The 17,847-nt window shown below is 46.0% G+C and overlaps 1 protein-coding gene across 5 annotated transcripts in view; it reads right to left on the minus strand.

Moving 5' to 3' along the window:
- FAM114A2 (family with sequence similarity 114 member A2) overlaps positions 1-17,847 on the minus strand; it is a 284,184-nt gene that overhangs the window by 113,397 nt on the left and 152,940 nt on the right. For all 5 annotated transcript variants that reach the window (XM_078653652.1, XM_078653650.1, XM_078653655.1 and 2 more), the window contains one exon: positions 3,708-3,817. In XM_078653652.1, coding sequence (XP_078509778.1) covers positions 3,708-3,817 — 110 coding nt within the window. The remainder of the gene's footprint in view (positions 1-3,707; positions 3,818-17,847) is intronic.

Here is a 17,847-nt window from a genome sequence, read left to right on the forward strand (position 1 = left end):
AATTTAGCTTCAACTGCTTGTTATTTGTTATACCTATCTTCGCACCTTTCAGATTTGAGATTGTAGTATCTGCTTCCTAGAGTGGATTTAATTACAATAGCATATGTTTCAGTTGCAACTGGTTAGCACACCTCACTAGGATTCTTGCATCAGATTCCGTGGATGCATGCAGTCTCTAACAAGGGTCTCCACTTCTAGGTCACAGCCTAATTCTTCGTGTTCGCCCAGCATGTAGGGTATCAACACTCAGGGAGCCCGTTATTAGTGTCCACTCGCCAGTCCTGTATGAATCCCCAGTGGTACTTTCATTAAGCTGTTGGGGTGGGGGTGGGGGAGGTAAGGTGAAGACTCCTCTCTTATGGGTTGTTTTTGCTTCAGTACCAGGGCCTCGTCAATTCCCAGGTCTTAGAATGGAAGCAGAATATCTAGCATAGTACTAATTACAGTTCCCTCGAACAGCTGGGATGTAGTACCTCCCCACCTCTGAGTTCACGATGGATGACCAACAGTTTGGAGGAGGTCCTCCAGAGAGCACTCCTGTGCCCCTGAAGCGTCCCTGTTTATATGGAAGTTAGTGTCCTGGCCTAGTTGCTGATTGTATGTCGAGGCTATCACCCCAGATCATGTGGTATCATAAAGCTTATTTTCCTTTCCGTTGCCATGCAACAAGCAGTGGCACCATCCGTCCAGCTCATGAGGCTTCTTATGCAGGTTGCACCCCACCACTGCATGTGAGGGCAAATCCATCCTCACTGCATATCCTAACTGCGCCATGCAGCCTGGTCTTCTTTTGCCTCTAGCGATTATTATTTCCCCTGCAAGCTGCCAGGCAGCAGCTCTGTGTGTCTGACCACCTCAGGAGCCCATTTGTGTAGGTCATGCCCCACTTCTGCATACATGAGTGTGCTTCACCTTTGCTGGCATCCTTTATAACTGTGTGGCTTGGTCTATTTTTGGGAACAGCGAACGGAGCGAAAGCCTCAACCTCAGCTGCCTATGGCATAATCAAGATGGCATGTGCAGTTATTTTCACTTCAAACATTTAGGGCCCGATTCCGATGTCATTCGGATGGACTCCAAATCGGATTTGGCTTTCCCTTTGGCTTTCCTGGATCCGATTAGTAGCCCTTGCTTCTGACCGAATCATACACAGGTCAGAACGACCAAGTACGATGCGAAGATTGCATAGGCGCCTACCGAATCATTTCCGAACCCGATCCTGACCGTACGACTCGTTCGGAACTGAATTGTGCCGCGCAATGGATCCGGATTCCGAAAGAGCGAGTATGATGCATGATTTAGACAGCCACATCAACTCAGTCTCAGCGAGACGAAACAGCAGTTGGAATTGTACTTCGGGGGGCTGTAGCAGGCCCCCCTTTACCCGGGGCCCTCCGAATCTGCTAACGGGGAGTGCCAATGGGTCTCCCAGATCCAAGCATGCACAGTGTGGCAGGCAAAATGGGGTGTCCACCATGGTGTGGACGCTTTACCGCACCCACCCCATTTTTGCTATGGGAGCCTGTGTACGCGTCCATACACAAGCTCCCATAGAGTGCAATGGGAGTCCGGCCAAATCGAATCCATAACCATGTGGTTGCATCATACTTGCTCGGACGGCCTTGCACAGAGCGGCTCGCTAGGAAAGCCCTCCGGGTACCATTCATACAGAGGGCTTTCCTAGCGAGATCGGATTCAGACCATTAGTGACTTATAGCTAGCTTCTGTATGAGCAGACACAAATTCTGAAGGTTTATAACGGACTTCCTAGGTGGATGCAGTAGCCTCCTCACAGTTTAGCCATCTTTGTGCATAGCTAGCGTTGCCCCCTGTATTCTCTTTATAAATAATCTACATTATAATTTGGAGGCTATGTAAAAGTTCTGCATAATAATTTGTAAAGAGTCCTGATGCCTCATCTGACTTGTTCTGTCTATAAAAAACTAAAATATGGAGAGTGTGTTTCAAATAAATGCTTTGTATTATAATGCAGTGTGTTCACCTAGGTAAATGTATTCTGCCGAAAAGAGCACCACTGAATGTTAGGAGAAATTAATCACCCTATTCACTTTGATGAGTTACGTTCATGGACTGAATTATGCTATACAATACAACTGTGAAATGTTGCATCTACTTTTTACAATTGTCTGCTGATAGTGTGTTTATCGTCTGAAAGGTGTATGAGGCCTGTTGCTATGATGCAGGTTATTATGTGACTTTAGATGAGTCAGAGTCTCAGTATGGACTTGATTTAGTAAGCTTTTCACTGCAGGCTTAAGTAATTCTTATTCCTAAGACCCACACTAAGGGCCTCCTAACAGCATTTTGCTCTGTCCAAATCAGATCGGGAACGTGTCTTTCCAATTTAGGGCCAGATTCTGATGCGGTGAGGAAAGCATTCCCACCTAGGGCCAGATTATGATGCGGTTAGGAACAGAGGCTTCCATTAAAGTCAATGGGAGTTCAACCAAATCGTATCTGGAAGCATCCGGATGCATCGTACTCGGTCGGTTGGACTCTCCCGATCAGATTGGAAACCATTCCCAAACCCATTCGGTCGGGAAGCTTTCCAAACCACATCAGAACCCGAGCCCTAAGTGTGCGAATTAAGACTTAGATGATCCCATTAAGTGCCAACTCTATAGCACATGCAGTCCTAGAGTTCATAATATTTTGCATGCTATCTATCTCTGTGTTATTCATTTTGCCTATGCATTCGTAAAGGAAAACCCTTTCCCTACTGTTGCACTCACAAGAGTGGGAATAGTTATTTTTACCCCTCCACTATCCAATACTTTCCCTACCATTGCACTGATTGTATTGTGATAGTTAAGTTTAAATAATTTAATGTTTTAATTTCTTATAGAATTTAGTTTTTTTATATTTTAAATCGTGGATAAATATTTGTATTTTTATATAATTTTAAACTTTTAACATAAATTAAAAATAATAGTTCATTAATTGTTTTAAAGTAAATATATATGTATAAATAATTATGTTTGTGTGTTTATCTTTTTTAAGTTTATTTGTTATATTTTATTAAAATGTATATTAAATGTTTTTTTTGTTAAAATTGAATTTAATATATATTATTCTGTATTTATATAAAGGTCAATATTTTATACATCGATATTTTTTAGTCTACATTTTTGTACTTACCTGTTTAAGTATAGGAGTCGATATTTTTGTTGTCTATATTTTTTCATCGCTATTTTTTACATGGATATTTATGACATTGATGTGTCAGTGAACTCTATGCCCTATACACCTGTAAACGTGGAGAAACTATATACATACACTTCACTATCCTATTCTGGAGTAGTTTTACGTGTGTTGATGAGTGGAAAAATCTTTTGGGAATGTTTGCGAATGTCAACAAAGTATCAACTTTGTGCTGTTTACTACATTTCCAATGGACACCATTACTGTGTAGACTTGTTCTTACCCCTGAGCCTAAAGTTACATGGGTGAAAAAATTGCCATTTTTCACTCAAGTAAAACTAAGCCTTATCAACAGTCCACAATCGCAAAGGCAATTTACATTCATAAGAATTCTCTATTCATAGTCATTTACAGATGGAAATACATTTTTGACAGATGCACAAAAATGTAATAGGCCCATTCTGAATATCATAGAGACATATTACATTGCACAAACACTTGCACACAGGAACAGCGATTTCCCGATCCGTTGACCACCTACTCACCGTGCTCTGAACAGCTGTAGTGATGCTGGAGAACATACCAAGAGCTGCGCTTCTCGGAGACAATCCTCCATTCTCTGAGGCTAGACTTGAAGCTTCACCTGCTGAGCTTCCTAAAATTTGGAACCAGAGGAAAAGAAAATGAATCAAGTTCCAGAATCATTGAGCACCGGTACTCTTACTCAATCAGGTGATCCAATTGCTTGGAGTCCCATGACCTCTATCCCAGACTACAGTGTGATCCCTGCTCACAGCTGCTATCAGACTAGCTCCCTCCTCCGCAAGCCTCACCTTTAGCCATGCTTTGGTCACACTTTCCTCTCTGCCAAGGTCGCTTTTCCCAAAGGCTTCCAATCCCTGCTAACATCTCACTGACTAGAGGACATCTCACTCATTTCCTCACATTCCAATCTGTTCTACACACAACCACCTCTTCAATGCCCTAATTTTTCTTCAGAGCCTACACTATCTTTTAGCCTATTTAATCCTTAACTGCATTCTTCTACACTCCTTGTAAATCGTTCAGGATTTGGATATGTTCTTCCAGTCCTAAATAGACTACAAGCAGCTTATCATGCAAACCGATTACAATCTAGTTCAATAGGTCAATCCATGTATGTGGCTTAATGAAACCGAGGTAGAGTAACACAGTAGCTACCCTCAATGGTAGAAATACTGTTTTTTTTAATATATATTTTTATTGCAGAGTTATATTTTGTACAACCAGTTCGTAGATCAATCCAGCTGCCCTCCTTTGCGTAACCCAGGCCCCCCAAAAAAGCCTTACACGGCCATTTAGCTCACATCCCGGAGGTCGAGCGGCATTAGACAGGAGAGCACTAGTAGCTGACAAGTGCATTAAGGGTCAAATACAACTGTTCCTCAGGTAGTACTCAGGTCTGCTTTTCTTTTCCCCCGGTCCCCCCGCCCCCGGCCTATTAAGCCCCTAAAAAACCCAAACATCCCCCCCCAACTCCCCAACCCAAGCCCCTATATCCCTTACCCCCATACCCCTCTACTCCACCCCCTATCCCCCCCCCCCCAGGCGTGTCAGAGTTCTACAAGAGCAAGCTAGAATCCATCACGGGTAGTGCAGGTCCGAAACAGACTATCAGGAGTAACCAAAAGGAGACTGTAGTCATCTCGTGGGATGTGGAGCAATCCAAGGAAAAGAACCTGGACGATCACAAACCTAGGCTAAGGTACCTAAGGAGCAGGACTACGTGCGGGGGAGCCTTCGCTGTCAGAGTCCGAAAGTGTGAGTTCCAGAACCAATCGTTTCCAGGCCCGGGCCCGCTCCAGAGCAGCATCAGTACCTGCCCTAAGTGACAGCTGCAGACGTACCTCCCCCTCACAGCGGGCCCACTTATTGAGCTCCGCCCACCATCTCTCCACCTTGGGGCCCTTACTCGCCTTCCATTGGGAGGTTATGGCTCGTTTCGCTAAAAGCAGACCCAGGTCCAGGAACTTACAAGTAATTTTGTTCTTTGATGTGTGTGGGAACCAGTGTAGGACGCAGTGTACCATTGTGGGCTGTAAATCCCTCTCAGTGACCTCCCGCAAACTCTCCACTATCCCCTGCCAAAAGGAGCCCAGTGCTGGGCAGGACCAGAACATGTGTTGGAAATCGGCCATCTCTGCCGGGCAGCGCGGGCAGGCCGCCGAGTGTGTCGGGAAGTACTTATGTAGTTTGTCAGGGGTCAGGTATGCTCTATGCAGGATGTACAAATGCTTTTTATTTCAAAAAGGGGGTGGTGATGGACAGAGTATCTGAGTTAATCAGAACACTCCTACCCAGTCAACAGATCAGGGCTTGATCCATCACCGTTTTTTAGCTCACTGCACCATCCCAGTTCAGAACCTGGCTATATGCAAATTAGTCTGTCCCTGGCCCAGTGCATCATGGGAACAGGGCAGACCAAACTACCAAACCAATTCTTCACTGGAAAGGAAACAAGCTTCCGGGGACCGGTTTCTGGCATTACAGCCGTCTTCGGCCCGGCTTGCTTGAATCCTGATGGTGCAGTGAGCAAGGGACTCATGTCTGAGCATACCCTTCCACACTTGTGGTGGCCAAAATATTTCAAAAAGGGGGTGGTGATGGACAGAGTATCTGAGTTAATCAGAACACTCCTACCCAGTCAACAGATCAGGGCTTGATCCATCACCGTTTTTTAGCTCACTGCACCATCCCAGTTCAGAACCTGGCTATATGCAAATTAGTCTGTCCCTGGCCCAGTGCATCATGGGAACAGGGCAGACCAAACTACCAAACCAATTCTTCACTGGAAAGGAAACAAGCTTCCGGGGACCGGTTTCTGGCATTACAGCCGTCTTCGGCCCGGCTTGCTTGAATCCTGATGGTGCAGTGAGCAAGGGACTCATGTCTGAGCATACCCTTCCACACTTGTGGTGGCCAAAATATTTCAAAAAGGGGGTGGTGATGGACAGAGTATCTGAGTTAATCAGAACACTCCTACCCAGTCAACAGATCAGGGCTTGATCCATCACCGTTTTTTAGCTCACTGCACCATCCCAGTTCAGAACCTGGCTATATGCAAATTAGTCTGTCCCTGGCCCAGTGCATCATGGGAACAGGGCAGACCAAACTACCAAACCAATTCTTCACTGGAAAGGAAACAAGCTTCCGGGGACCGGTTTCTGGCATTACAGCCGTCTTCGGCCCAGCTTGCTTGAATCCTGATGGTGCAGTGAGCAAAGTAAAGTCCACATTTGTAAAGCGCACAATCACCCGTAAGGGTCTCTAGGCGCTGGGGGCCGTCGGGAAGATTAAGCGAGCTATTGCCCAGAGTCACAAGGTGCTGGGCTAACCTGCCGCCGGAGCCGGGGATCGAACCGTGGTCCCCAGATTCCAGCGTCAGTCGCCCTGGCCGCGGCGCCACACCTCTTCCACGGGACTCATGTCTGAGCATACCCTTCCACACTTGTGGTGGCCAAAATATTTCAAAAAGGGGGTGGTGATGGACAGAGTATCTGAGTTAATCAGAACACTCCAACCCAGTCAACAGATCAGGGCTTGATCCATCACCGTTTTTTAGCTCACTGCACCATCCCAGTTCAGAACCTGGCTATATGCAAATTAGTCTGTCCCTGGCCCAGTGCATCATGGGAACAGGGCAGACCAAACTACCAAACCAATTCTTCACTGGAAAGGAAACAAGCTTCCGGGGACCGGTTTCTGGCATTACAGCCGTCTTCGGCCCGGCTTGCTTGAATCCTGATGTTCTGCATTAATTCAGAATACTCTGTCCATCACCACCCCCTTTACTGTATCGTTTTGGCCACCATATGCGTGGAAGGGTATACTCGGATGCGAGTCCCTTGCTCACTGCACCATCAGGATTCAAGCAAGCCAGGCCGAAGACGGCTGTAATGCCAGAAACCGGTCCCCGGAAGCTTGTTTCCTTTCCAGTGAAAGAATTGGCTTGGTAGTTTGGTCTGCCCTGTTCCCATGATGCACTGGGCCAGAGACAGACTAATTTGCATATAGCCAGGTTCTGAACTGGGATGGTGCAGTGAGCTAAAAAACGGTGATGGATCAAGCCCTGATCTCTTGACTGGGTAGGAGTGTTCTGCATTAATTCGGAATACTCTGTCCATCACCACCCCCTTTACTGTATCGGATGTACAAATGCACCAGCTGAAACCTCACATTGCGCGTCCCTTTCCAGGCCCGCTCTACTATACCAAACCACGCCGCCTCAGGGATCTCTGTCGCTAAATCCGCCTCCCATTTCGCCTTCAGAGCTAGCAGTGGGGTCAAAGCTTCCATAGTCATGCGCTTATAGAGGCACGTAATAGCCTTAACCGTCCCCACGGCCATTACCACGTATTGACAGCCCATGGATAGTGGCGGTTCCATCATACCCGTCCCCCAATGTTTACGGATCGCCGCTGTCAGCGCCGCATGAAGAAGGAAGTCTCCCCCCGGAAGATCAAAGCGATCTCTCAAGAGATCGAAAGGCAGTAGTACTCCGTCATCATACAGATCCCCAATGGTCGCTAGACCCTGAAGCTCCCAGTTTTCCAAACGGTGCCATGTGCCCCCATGCGGGAGCGCCCTGCATAATTTGAGCGGGATCTCAGGTGCGTATGGAACCGCAATATGTCCCCTTCGCAGATACTTATTCCAACATTTCCAGACCGTCGAGAATTCTTGGGAGAGATGGAGGTCCCCCATCGGGAGGCCCAGAACGATCCGGGATACCACCCGAACCGGCCCCGCCGGCTCACCGGATCCGTCCTCTTCTCTTGTGGCTCTCCCTACCCACTGTGTCAACCACTGTAGCTGGGCCGCCAGGTAGTACAGCTCGTAATCCGGCACCGCGAGACCCCACTCAGCCCGAGGCCGTAGCAGCGTGTTGTGTGCCACTCTGCGCCTACCCGAACCCCACAGAAAACCAGTCACAATGGCCCGTAGCCGCCGGAAGTAATTCGCCGGGATCCAGACCCGGAGAGTTCGGAAAAAATAGAGCAATCTCGGCATAGTTGAGGTAATATGAATTTTTATGCTCAATTGTGTCCCCTACTACGTACCCCAACGGCTCCATGTATGTGCCTAAAGCGCATGTAAGTTCCCTCCATAACCCGCTATGAAGACGCAAATACATTTGCGTCCAACGTTAACATGTCCTCTTTCTAATCCGCCATGAATGGATCGATAATTCAGTTCCTAAGTGTGCCGTGCCACCGTCTTTACATGGTGCACTTTCATGTTTTCATGGCTCTGGCGAAGGCCCTGATTTCTGCCATCGAGCCTTTTTTCCTGACTTCTGCCTCTGAAAACTGCAGCGAGGACCTGCATCTGCATCCCTGAACTTTGACTTACTCTCTATGCGGCAAGTGGTGCCCGGCTCTGCCTGACTGCCTGCCAAAACTGTATTCAGCCTTCAAGTTATCTGCTCCGCTCCTCGAAAATACATTCCTGTCTAGTAGTTTAGGTAAACATCCCCCCAGCTGCAGAGTAAAGGGCCCGGCTTTTCTATCTCCATGTACGTAATTCATAGCTCCTGTCGCCATGGTAGGCCCATAGCCCTCGCATTACACGTAGACACACATGCACGCATTAGCAGTCAGTATAGAATAGCCTCTGCCCGAGAGACCTTTTCTTTAGATAATACCGTTCTCCAAACACAAAATACCAGATATGATTTAGGAACAAGTTGATCTGACCCACCAGACTTCTGTCTCTAATCCTAGCGTTAAATGTCAAGTCCCCTTCACCCTCCAGTTCCACGTCAGTCACACGTCATGCTGCTGCGCGCGCATCTCTGCCATATATTTCTGCTGACACTGCAAGATTCTTCTAGGGATCCACCCACTTCTATGACTGAAATGCTGAAATATTTCTTCTTCTATGTGACGTTTCTGGCACCCACCTCCGTGTACACCCTTGTGCACGCCTTCTGATTACATATTGTTACGCACATGTTTCTTATCTTGTTTCTTTCAGCCGTTACGCCTTCTGAACCCATCACCACTGTAATGATATTATATATACTGCGTACTGTTAATAAATCATTGTACATGTCCATGATTCCCTTCCTGAACCCTCGTGGTGATGGATCATGCTACCTGGTTCGAACCAATTCCATTTTATGGAATAAAACCCCTTAAAACCCAGACGTCTCTTATTTTGATTGAGCTATTTTATTGAACTTTACCACATAGAAATTAGATATCAGGTAATTTAATTTACCACAGAAATTGGCACCCCAGATGGGACACTCCCCCACCTTACGCGCCGGCGGTGCGTTGCAGCCCTAGTCCCCTGCCACAGCCGGACGGACACTCATGCGCATCCACAGGATTTCCTGTATCTCCCTCAGGCCAACGGAGGTGACTGAGACTGCGATTGATACCCAGACGAGGCGGTGAGGAGTGCGGAGGATCCCGACCCGAGTCCAGCCGAGAGTGCAAGGTCCGAGGTGTCTTGAGGCCCACCAGTTCCGAAGTTCCGAAGTACCTACGTCACGAGTCGAGTCAAGTCCAGTCCGGTGTCGAGTTTTCCGAGGCCTTCTGTTCCGTGCTTCCCGGTGAGTACCTTTGCTGGGGACGCATCTAGACGGGTGCATTAGTTTGCCCCGGTCGAGACGGGTTTGGGTACATAGACCCGGTCTGCACTGTTTAGCAGTGTATCTGTGCTGTTTAGCAGTACATCCAGTAAATGTTACTAGTTAATATGTGGTTTTAATGTCGTGGTATGAGTGATTGTTTGATCTACATTACTGTATATATATTGTATTTATGGTGTTCGAGTTCGAATAAGTATCAAGTATCAAGGTTAAAAAATGCCGCTGTTCAGTAAGTTACGACGGTTAGGAACTAGAAAGGGGATTCTAGAAGAAGCAGTACCTGTTCCACCTAGGGACACTCCAGGGCACTTTATGTACCACAAGCATGGCTTAGATGCCATACTGTACTTAGACTTGTGGGTCGATTATACCAAACACTTAGAGGAGAAATATAAATGGCCTGTTTCAGGAACATGGGATGCCGAGTGCATCATGAGAGTAGAGGAAGCATTATTGAAAAAGAAAGCCCGACAGTCACAGAAAGACGCCATAGAATTATGGCGTAAAGAATCACATAGACGCACAGAAAAAGAATTCAGAAAAGCAGAGAAACATAGAGAAGATTCAGAAAAGACTCGAGAAAACGAATTAGTCAAGGAAGGTATACGAGTTCGAACAGAACAAGTAGACCGACAATTAAGTACGCTTAATAATGGCATGTATCCAGTTCGGGCCGAGGGCCTGCCCAAGGCGACCCCAGAAGTACCAAAGAATCTGCCCCTTCCATTGGTTCCGACTAAATTACGTCACAAGACCGCAGCAGAGATTTTTCTTTCTTCCTATTTGGATGATGCAGCCCCAGCTTATACTCATGCACCTGCCCATGTACCCGTCCCACATGTACCTGCACCCCATAATCAGCAGCCCCCGGGTCCGCAACAGCAGGTCCTCGCTGCAGCTTTGGTCCCGAATCTTGCACCCCCTATAAATACCCTTAATCCTTTTGGGATTGGCATAGTTCAGGTCCCAACGCAGCCAGGTTATGGTCAAGCCTCCGGCTCAGGAGGCGCATCTGGAGGTTTTCGAACCCCGCCGCAGTTACATCGAGTGACAATGAGAGATTTCGCAATGGCGCGGACACCTAAAGGTGCCGCAGCAGAACAGCTCAGACAACAGCTTACAGATTGTAGATACGACACTGTGCCTGGTACGTCAGGACCCATGTTGTTAGCGTCCTTACGCTTAAGACGAGTTACAGATTATCTGATAATGTTACCAGAAATGCCAGAACATCTAGACAAAATGTATCACTTTATTAGAACAGGAGAAGGACCCGAGAGTGTTGGTGACGCCATGTCACGTCAGAAAATTGAGAACAAAGGTTTAATTATGCGATTTTTGGTAAATTGTCTGATAAGAGAACAAGATCAGGCAGGATTTCCACAAAGTGAGATGGATAAATTGAACAGATGGAGTCAGAACATGGCTGAGGGTAGACATGATAGAGAGAAAAGTATACATGCTATGGTTAGAAAGGTCTGTAAAGAAATCATAGATATACATGCTCGTCGAGAAACTGAGGAGCCACTCGAATCAGACGATCTAGCCTCCTCCCAGGAGGAGGATGAATCAGAGAAAACAGTAGAAACATCGCAGCAAATAAGTCAAGACACGATAGCCTATGTAGGTAAGGGTAGATCCTTTGATAAAACGTTACGCCCAGAAAGCAAGCGACTTTTTCACTCTGCTATGTCAAATCCGAAAACGCCTGAACATCTATCTCAGGCTGCCGATAAGGTACTTCAACATCGGATGGGGTACCATGTACTCAATTCTATGGATGAACAAGAATTAGCCAGGTCAGCAGTGCAATGGGCTGACAATTCTAGTATGTATAATGATGACACAGTAGCACAAACCTTTTTGAATCTGTCCCCAGACGAACAGCGACTGGCTGGTATGTACATGATACAAACCCTTCTTTTATTGTATAAATGCCAACGTTCTGATCCAGGTCCCTTATCTGACGTACTAATAGAACTACTCATGAATAAATGGAGAGGTCTAGGTACCGATCTAATTAAAGTAATTCTAGAACAGCGACACAGATATAGTGCTTTCTTGAACCCACAGTTTGTTTCAACCCCACCCCCAGAAAGGAAAATGTTTTACTTCGACCGACAGAATCCCTTACGAGAAGTACATCCAGTCCAGAATGCCGATGACACCCTTAGACGTGTTTTCGTGTACACACCGTTATCTAAAATGGAACTATTAGAAATGAAGAAGATAGTACCTAGTCATGATAAAGATCCAGCAGGTTTTCACCGTGAAATAAAAGACATGTTACTTATGGGAGACTATACCTATCCCGACATTATGAAAATATTGAAAGTATTACTGCCTGCCGGTATTTACGAGAAACTCAAAGAAAAAGACTGGGAGGTGGGAGAGCAAAAGATTGATTGGGCTGCATTAGAGAATGAAGAAACGGCTCGAACCCCAGGTCTAGGGCTTGGGGACAAAACTAAAGCATTACCAGGATTGTTAGTACAGGTTCTGCCAAGATTATTGTCAACTAAAAAGGAAGACTGGGGTGCAATCTCAGCCTGCAAACAGAAACCCGATGAAGACACTAGTGATTTTTATTCTAGGTTTGAGAAATGTTTTAATATTAATAGTGGCCTGAAACCAAGTAGTGAGTCATACCCACATCTTTTTGTAATGAAACTAGTTGAGAATTCCTTGCCTCAAGTTAAGAATCGTGTATTAAAGGTCGAGAGCACATGGCAAGCAAACACGCCTTCCCAGATGTTACAAATGTTACAGTACCACCAGAACAGAGTCAGGGAAGAACATGATCATGAACAAAGACGTATGAAAGACACAAAAATGAAAATGTTAGTTGCTCAGTCAGTTCCAGCTGACAGTCAGAAAAACGGCATGACACAGTCCAATAAGTCAGCAGTTCCCGTTAAAGGGACATGCAACTACTGCAAACAGCCAGGCCATTATATAAATGAATGCACTGTTTTAAAATACAATATAGCAACAGGCAAAACTAAGGAGAGACCGCGTCCTCCTAGACAGGATCAGGTTCACCAACACGTACCCCAGAATGTACAGCCTATGCCTGCTCCACAACAGACAGTACAGACCATAGCGGTACCCCAGCCACAGCCAATTGCCTCAACACAACACGCAACTCAGCAGATGTACCAGTATGCACAAACTGACTATCCCGAGTATCAGCGATACACATGAAACAGCCTAGAGAGGGAAGTTGGCTTGCCTCTCATTGAGATTCCTGTAGATCAAGAGGGTCCTTATGTACATAGTCAGGTATTAGGGAAAGATAGAAAGTTTTTGATTGATACAGGGGCAAGCAGAACAACGATAAGTCACGACGAGGTTCCAGGGGCACCCCTCTCAGGCTCACAGAATGTTTCCCTTGGTTTTTCAGGAAAACCTATTATTAATGAAGTATCAAAACCATTTCCTCTAGCAATTGGTCCGTTATCACGAAATACAGACTTATTGCTTACGAAATCATGTCCAGAAAACTTGTTAGGTATCAAGACACTGAAGGCTCTAGGAGCAGTCATATGTTGTTCTCCGGAAGGAGTTAGATTATTTTTACGTGACTTTAAAGGTCACTATGTGTTGAGAGATATTGATCCCAGGTTACAGAATGTTCCTGCACAGTTATGGGCACAAAGCCCAACTGATGTAGGTTGTATGCACATTACACCATATCGAGTTACACTCAAGCCAGGAGTTGTCTTACCCCGAATTCGACAATGCAAGTTACCACCAGATGCTGTAGTGGCTTTACTGAAAATCATTGACGAACTCATTGCCCAAGGAGTGGTTGTAGAGACCGACTCCAATATCTGTAATTCCCCTATCATTCCGATTCTTAAACGCACTGATCCAAGTGCACCACCAGTTTATCGATTAGTGATCGATTTGCGCGAATTGAATAAATGCATTGTGCCACAGTATCCTGTGGTCCCAGACATATCGTCTTTATTGACTGCAATTGATTCTGAAGCCACGTTCTTTACTGTAATTGATCTGAAGAACGCCTTCTTTAGTGTCCCCATTAATCCGGATAGCCAATACCTTTTCGGATTCTGTTTAAATGGTCGAAGCTTTAAATTCGCACGCGCACCTCAAGGATTCACAGAAAGCCCCAGCATCTATAGCCAAGCATTGAAAAGACAGCTCGACAGTATCCACATGCCTGACAATACTGCCCTACTCCAGTACGTCGATGATCTGTTGATCACCGCTCGAAGTGAACACGAATGTGAACATGCCTCACTGACAGTCTTACATTTTCTGGCTGACAAGGGACACAAGGTGTCCCCTTCGAAGTTGCAATTCTGTGTTCAGCAAGTGGTTTACCTTGGGCACTTGCTGTCCAAATGGGGGAGACAGCTAACACCCGACCGTATCCAGTTAATTGTAAATATGACACAGCCCAGAACACAGAAGGAGGTGCGGGCCTTTATAGGCCTCACTTCTTATTGTAGACAATGGATCCCTCAGTATGCATTTCTAGCCAAGCCACTTATACAGTTGACAACACAGGAGGCAGCGTCATCGACTGTCCTCCCTTGGACTCAGGAACATACACAGGCTTTTGACGAATTAAAGAAAGCTTTATGTCAAGCACCAGTCTTAGCGACACCAAGTTACAGCAAACCTTTTACACTATTTGTCACAGAACGTGAAGGTACTGCATTGTCAGTCCTCACTCAAGACCAAGCAGGGTCACACAAACCGTGTGCCTATTTCTCCAGCACATTAGATCCAGTAGCCCAGGCTTTGCCTGCGTGCTTGAAATCAGTAGCAGCAACAGCTCTAGCAATCAGACAAAGTGATTCTATAGTGTTAGGACACCAATTGACAGTACAAGTTCCACATTCCGTGGAAGTTCTTTTAAACCGTACACAGACTCAGCACTTGACTATAGCACGACTAACAGGTTATGAATTGACATTATTTCAGCCACACATAGAAATCAGACGCTGTAACACATTGAATCCAGCTACACTTTTGCCATTAAATATGACAGACCCTTTGGCACATGACTGTGTCGAAGTCATTACCATCATGACGAAACCCAGACAAGACTTGACAGACACCGCATTACCAGATCCAGACCTGACACTTTATGTGGATGGTTCATGTATGAGAACAAGCACAGGAGAGTTAGTGGCTGCATATGCAGTAACAACAGAAACTGATGTCATAGAAACACATCGTATTGACACCCTGTCAGCCCAAGCGGCAGAGCTCATTGCTCTGACCCAAGCTTGTATTCTAGCCAAGAACAAGAAAGTTAACATATACACAGATTCCCGTTATGCATTCGGAGTTGTACACGACTTCGGAGTCCTCTGGCAAGAACGAGGTTTTTTAACTTCACACGGTGCCAAGATCCAGCACGGTCCCCTCATTCAAGCTCTGTTAGAAGCAATACATTTGCCTACAGCAATAGCCATCATGAAGTGTAAAGCACATATTAAAGTCACTGACAACATTTCCCAGGGCAACGACCTGGCAGACCGAACCGCCAAGCTCACAGCACAGACTCACACACCTGACTTGACAAAGACAATAATCCCGACGCCTACTCATTGCATGACAGTTAAGGATCCCGCCCTAGATGTAATTGACATACAGACACATGCTACACCAGACGAAATCAGGAAATGGACTGAACTGGGAGGGATCCAGACAGAACAGGGATGGATGACGAAGGGAAAGGCCACATGGTTTCTCCCCGACTCTATGGTTCAGGTTATTATTACCACAGCACATAGTCCTGCACATTTAGGAGAGAAAGCCATGTTAGACAGTATTCAAAACCTTTGGTTCAATAAACATTTACGAGCAGCAGCAAAGCAGAAAGTGCGTACTTGCATGATCTGTTGTCAGTTCAACCCAGGTAAAAGCATTCCCGTAGAGCAAGGTGGATTTCATCCTCCCGATCACCCTTTTGAAGTCCTCCAGATGGATTATATCCAGATGGAACGTTGTTGAGGATTTAAATATGTCCTCGTAGTTGTCTGTGCACTTTCCCGTTGGACAGAAGCATATCCAGTCCCAGATTACACTGCTCCGACCACTGCCAAGCAGCTGGTACGTGAATTTTTCCCACGGTACGGTTTGCCCCGTGTCGTGTACTCAGATAACGGTCAGCCATTCTCGTCCGAGTTAATGAAACAGGTATCACTCCTGCTCGGCTATCAATGGAAGTTTCACTGTGTCCGACATCCCGAGGCAGCAGGTCTCGTGGAACGTCACAATCAGACTCTGAAAATTCGTCTCGCCAAGATTTGCAAAGAAAAGGGCGTAGACTGGATAGTTGCATTACCCGTTGCCCTCTTCTACATGAGGATGGTAGCGCATTCGAGAACAGGGCTATCCCCGTATGAGGTGGTCTTTGGCAGGCCACCGAATATGTGGGGGACTCCTCTGCCTAGAAAAATCACAGATGTTGACTGTAATATGCTGACAGATTACCTTGCCTCCTTGATGTCTGCACTACAATCATGTCGTTCACAGGTTGCTGCAGCCTTTCCCGACAACACCGATGTAAAGCCACATGGGATCATTCCGGGGAATCTTGTCCTCATTAGGAACTTTGATCGGAGGAGTCCGCTGGAGCCCCGTTGGCAGGAGCCGAAACTTGTCCTGCTAACCACGAGGACTGCAATCAAGGTCGAGGGCCGCAAAGGGTGGCTCCACTCCAGCCACGTCAAGATATTTCATGGACTGCTTCCAGTTACAGACTCTCAGCCCTCCCCCTCTAAGGACTGCCCAGATTTCAGTGACTCTAAACTTCCCCTGATAGAGAAAACTCCGTCCGAGGAGTATAAATCCAAACTGAGGTCTAGCAAGTCAGACAGTTTAATTGTTTAAGTCCTCCCCTAGGTGAATCGGTTAGACCTGATTCTGACATGTTCCCGCTAGACCCCGATAGAGAGAGAGATAGACAGAAACAGCTCAAGAAACGTGAATATTGTAAATCTCTCCACAGTCACTGCATAGTGACATTATTGATTATGTTTTTTCTGAGTCTTATGATTATTGCTGCAAGTATACTGTTAAACTTGTACTACCCTATTTTCAAGCATACACATTCTTCTTCAAATGTTACTATCGAGCACACTTTCAGTGAATTACCCCCGCATGAATTGGCATACAGACTTGCGCTGCGCAACAATACATTCATTAGTATGTTACAACATTCCCATCAGACCAGCAATGCTACCAATTGTTGGATATGTGGCCGACTCCCCCCCTATCAGAAATACAAGGGAGTTCTGCCCCTCTTTCCATACCCGTTCACACACAATGGTTCCTGTGGTGCATGGTTTAGTTTAATAAATTCCTTAGATTCTGATTCCGTAGTTTACCAAGGCAATTGGGTATGGGGAAATCTGAACACTGTTCTGCACAAAGTATGTTTCCCTGACAAGGAGGGTCTTCCCAAAAGGACAGGGACCGATCTAGAAAACGAAGTATATGGATTAGGTAATTTTACACTTAACCTCATGATTCTGAATGTCGAGTCCGAAACCAAGCCAGACTTACCCTCTATGTCAGTATTACCTGTTAAAGGTGAATTATGTGTCAGAAAGAATGGTTCAGTACACCTAGGTCATAGCGAATGTACCACTGTAGTCAAATTCAGTGATAAAGGCAAGTCTACATTCAAAGCTTCCCGTCATTCCTATTTTGTTTGTGGCCATACAGCATACATACGTTTACCCCTAGATTGGGATGGTACTTGTTACATTGCATTCCTTCTGCCACCTGTTTTTCTAGCCCCACCTGACTATCATAGGAACTCCCACCTAGTACATACTAGACACAAGAGAGAACTCCCGATTGTCGATTATACTGAAACGGCATGGGAGCAATATACAGACTTCAATAAAGGTTTCTTTCCCTACTTAGGTACTGTCTCGAATAGTAAACTGATACGTAGATTGACCAGAACCCTTGAAGCAATAGTGAATGAAACTACTTCCGCCCTAGGCAATTTAACAGAGGAACAGTCTGCTATGAGACTTGTTGTCCTTCAAAAT

Source organism: Lissotriton helveticus, chromosome 7, assembly GCF_964261635.1.
Source record: "Lissotriton helveticus chromosome 7, aLisHel1.1, whole genome shotgun sequence".
Classification (NCBI taxonomy): Eukaryota; Metazoa; Chordata; class Amphibia; order Caudata; family Salamandridae; genus Lissotriton; species Lissotriton helveticus.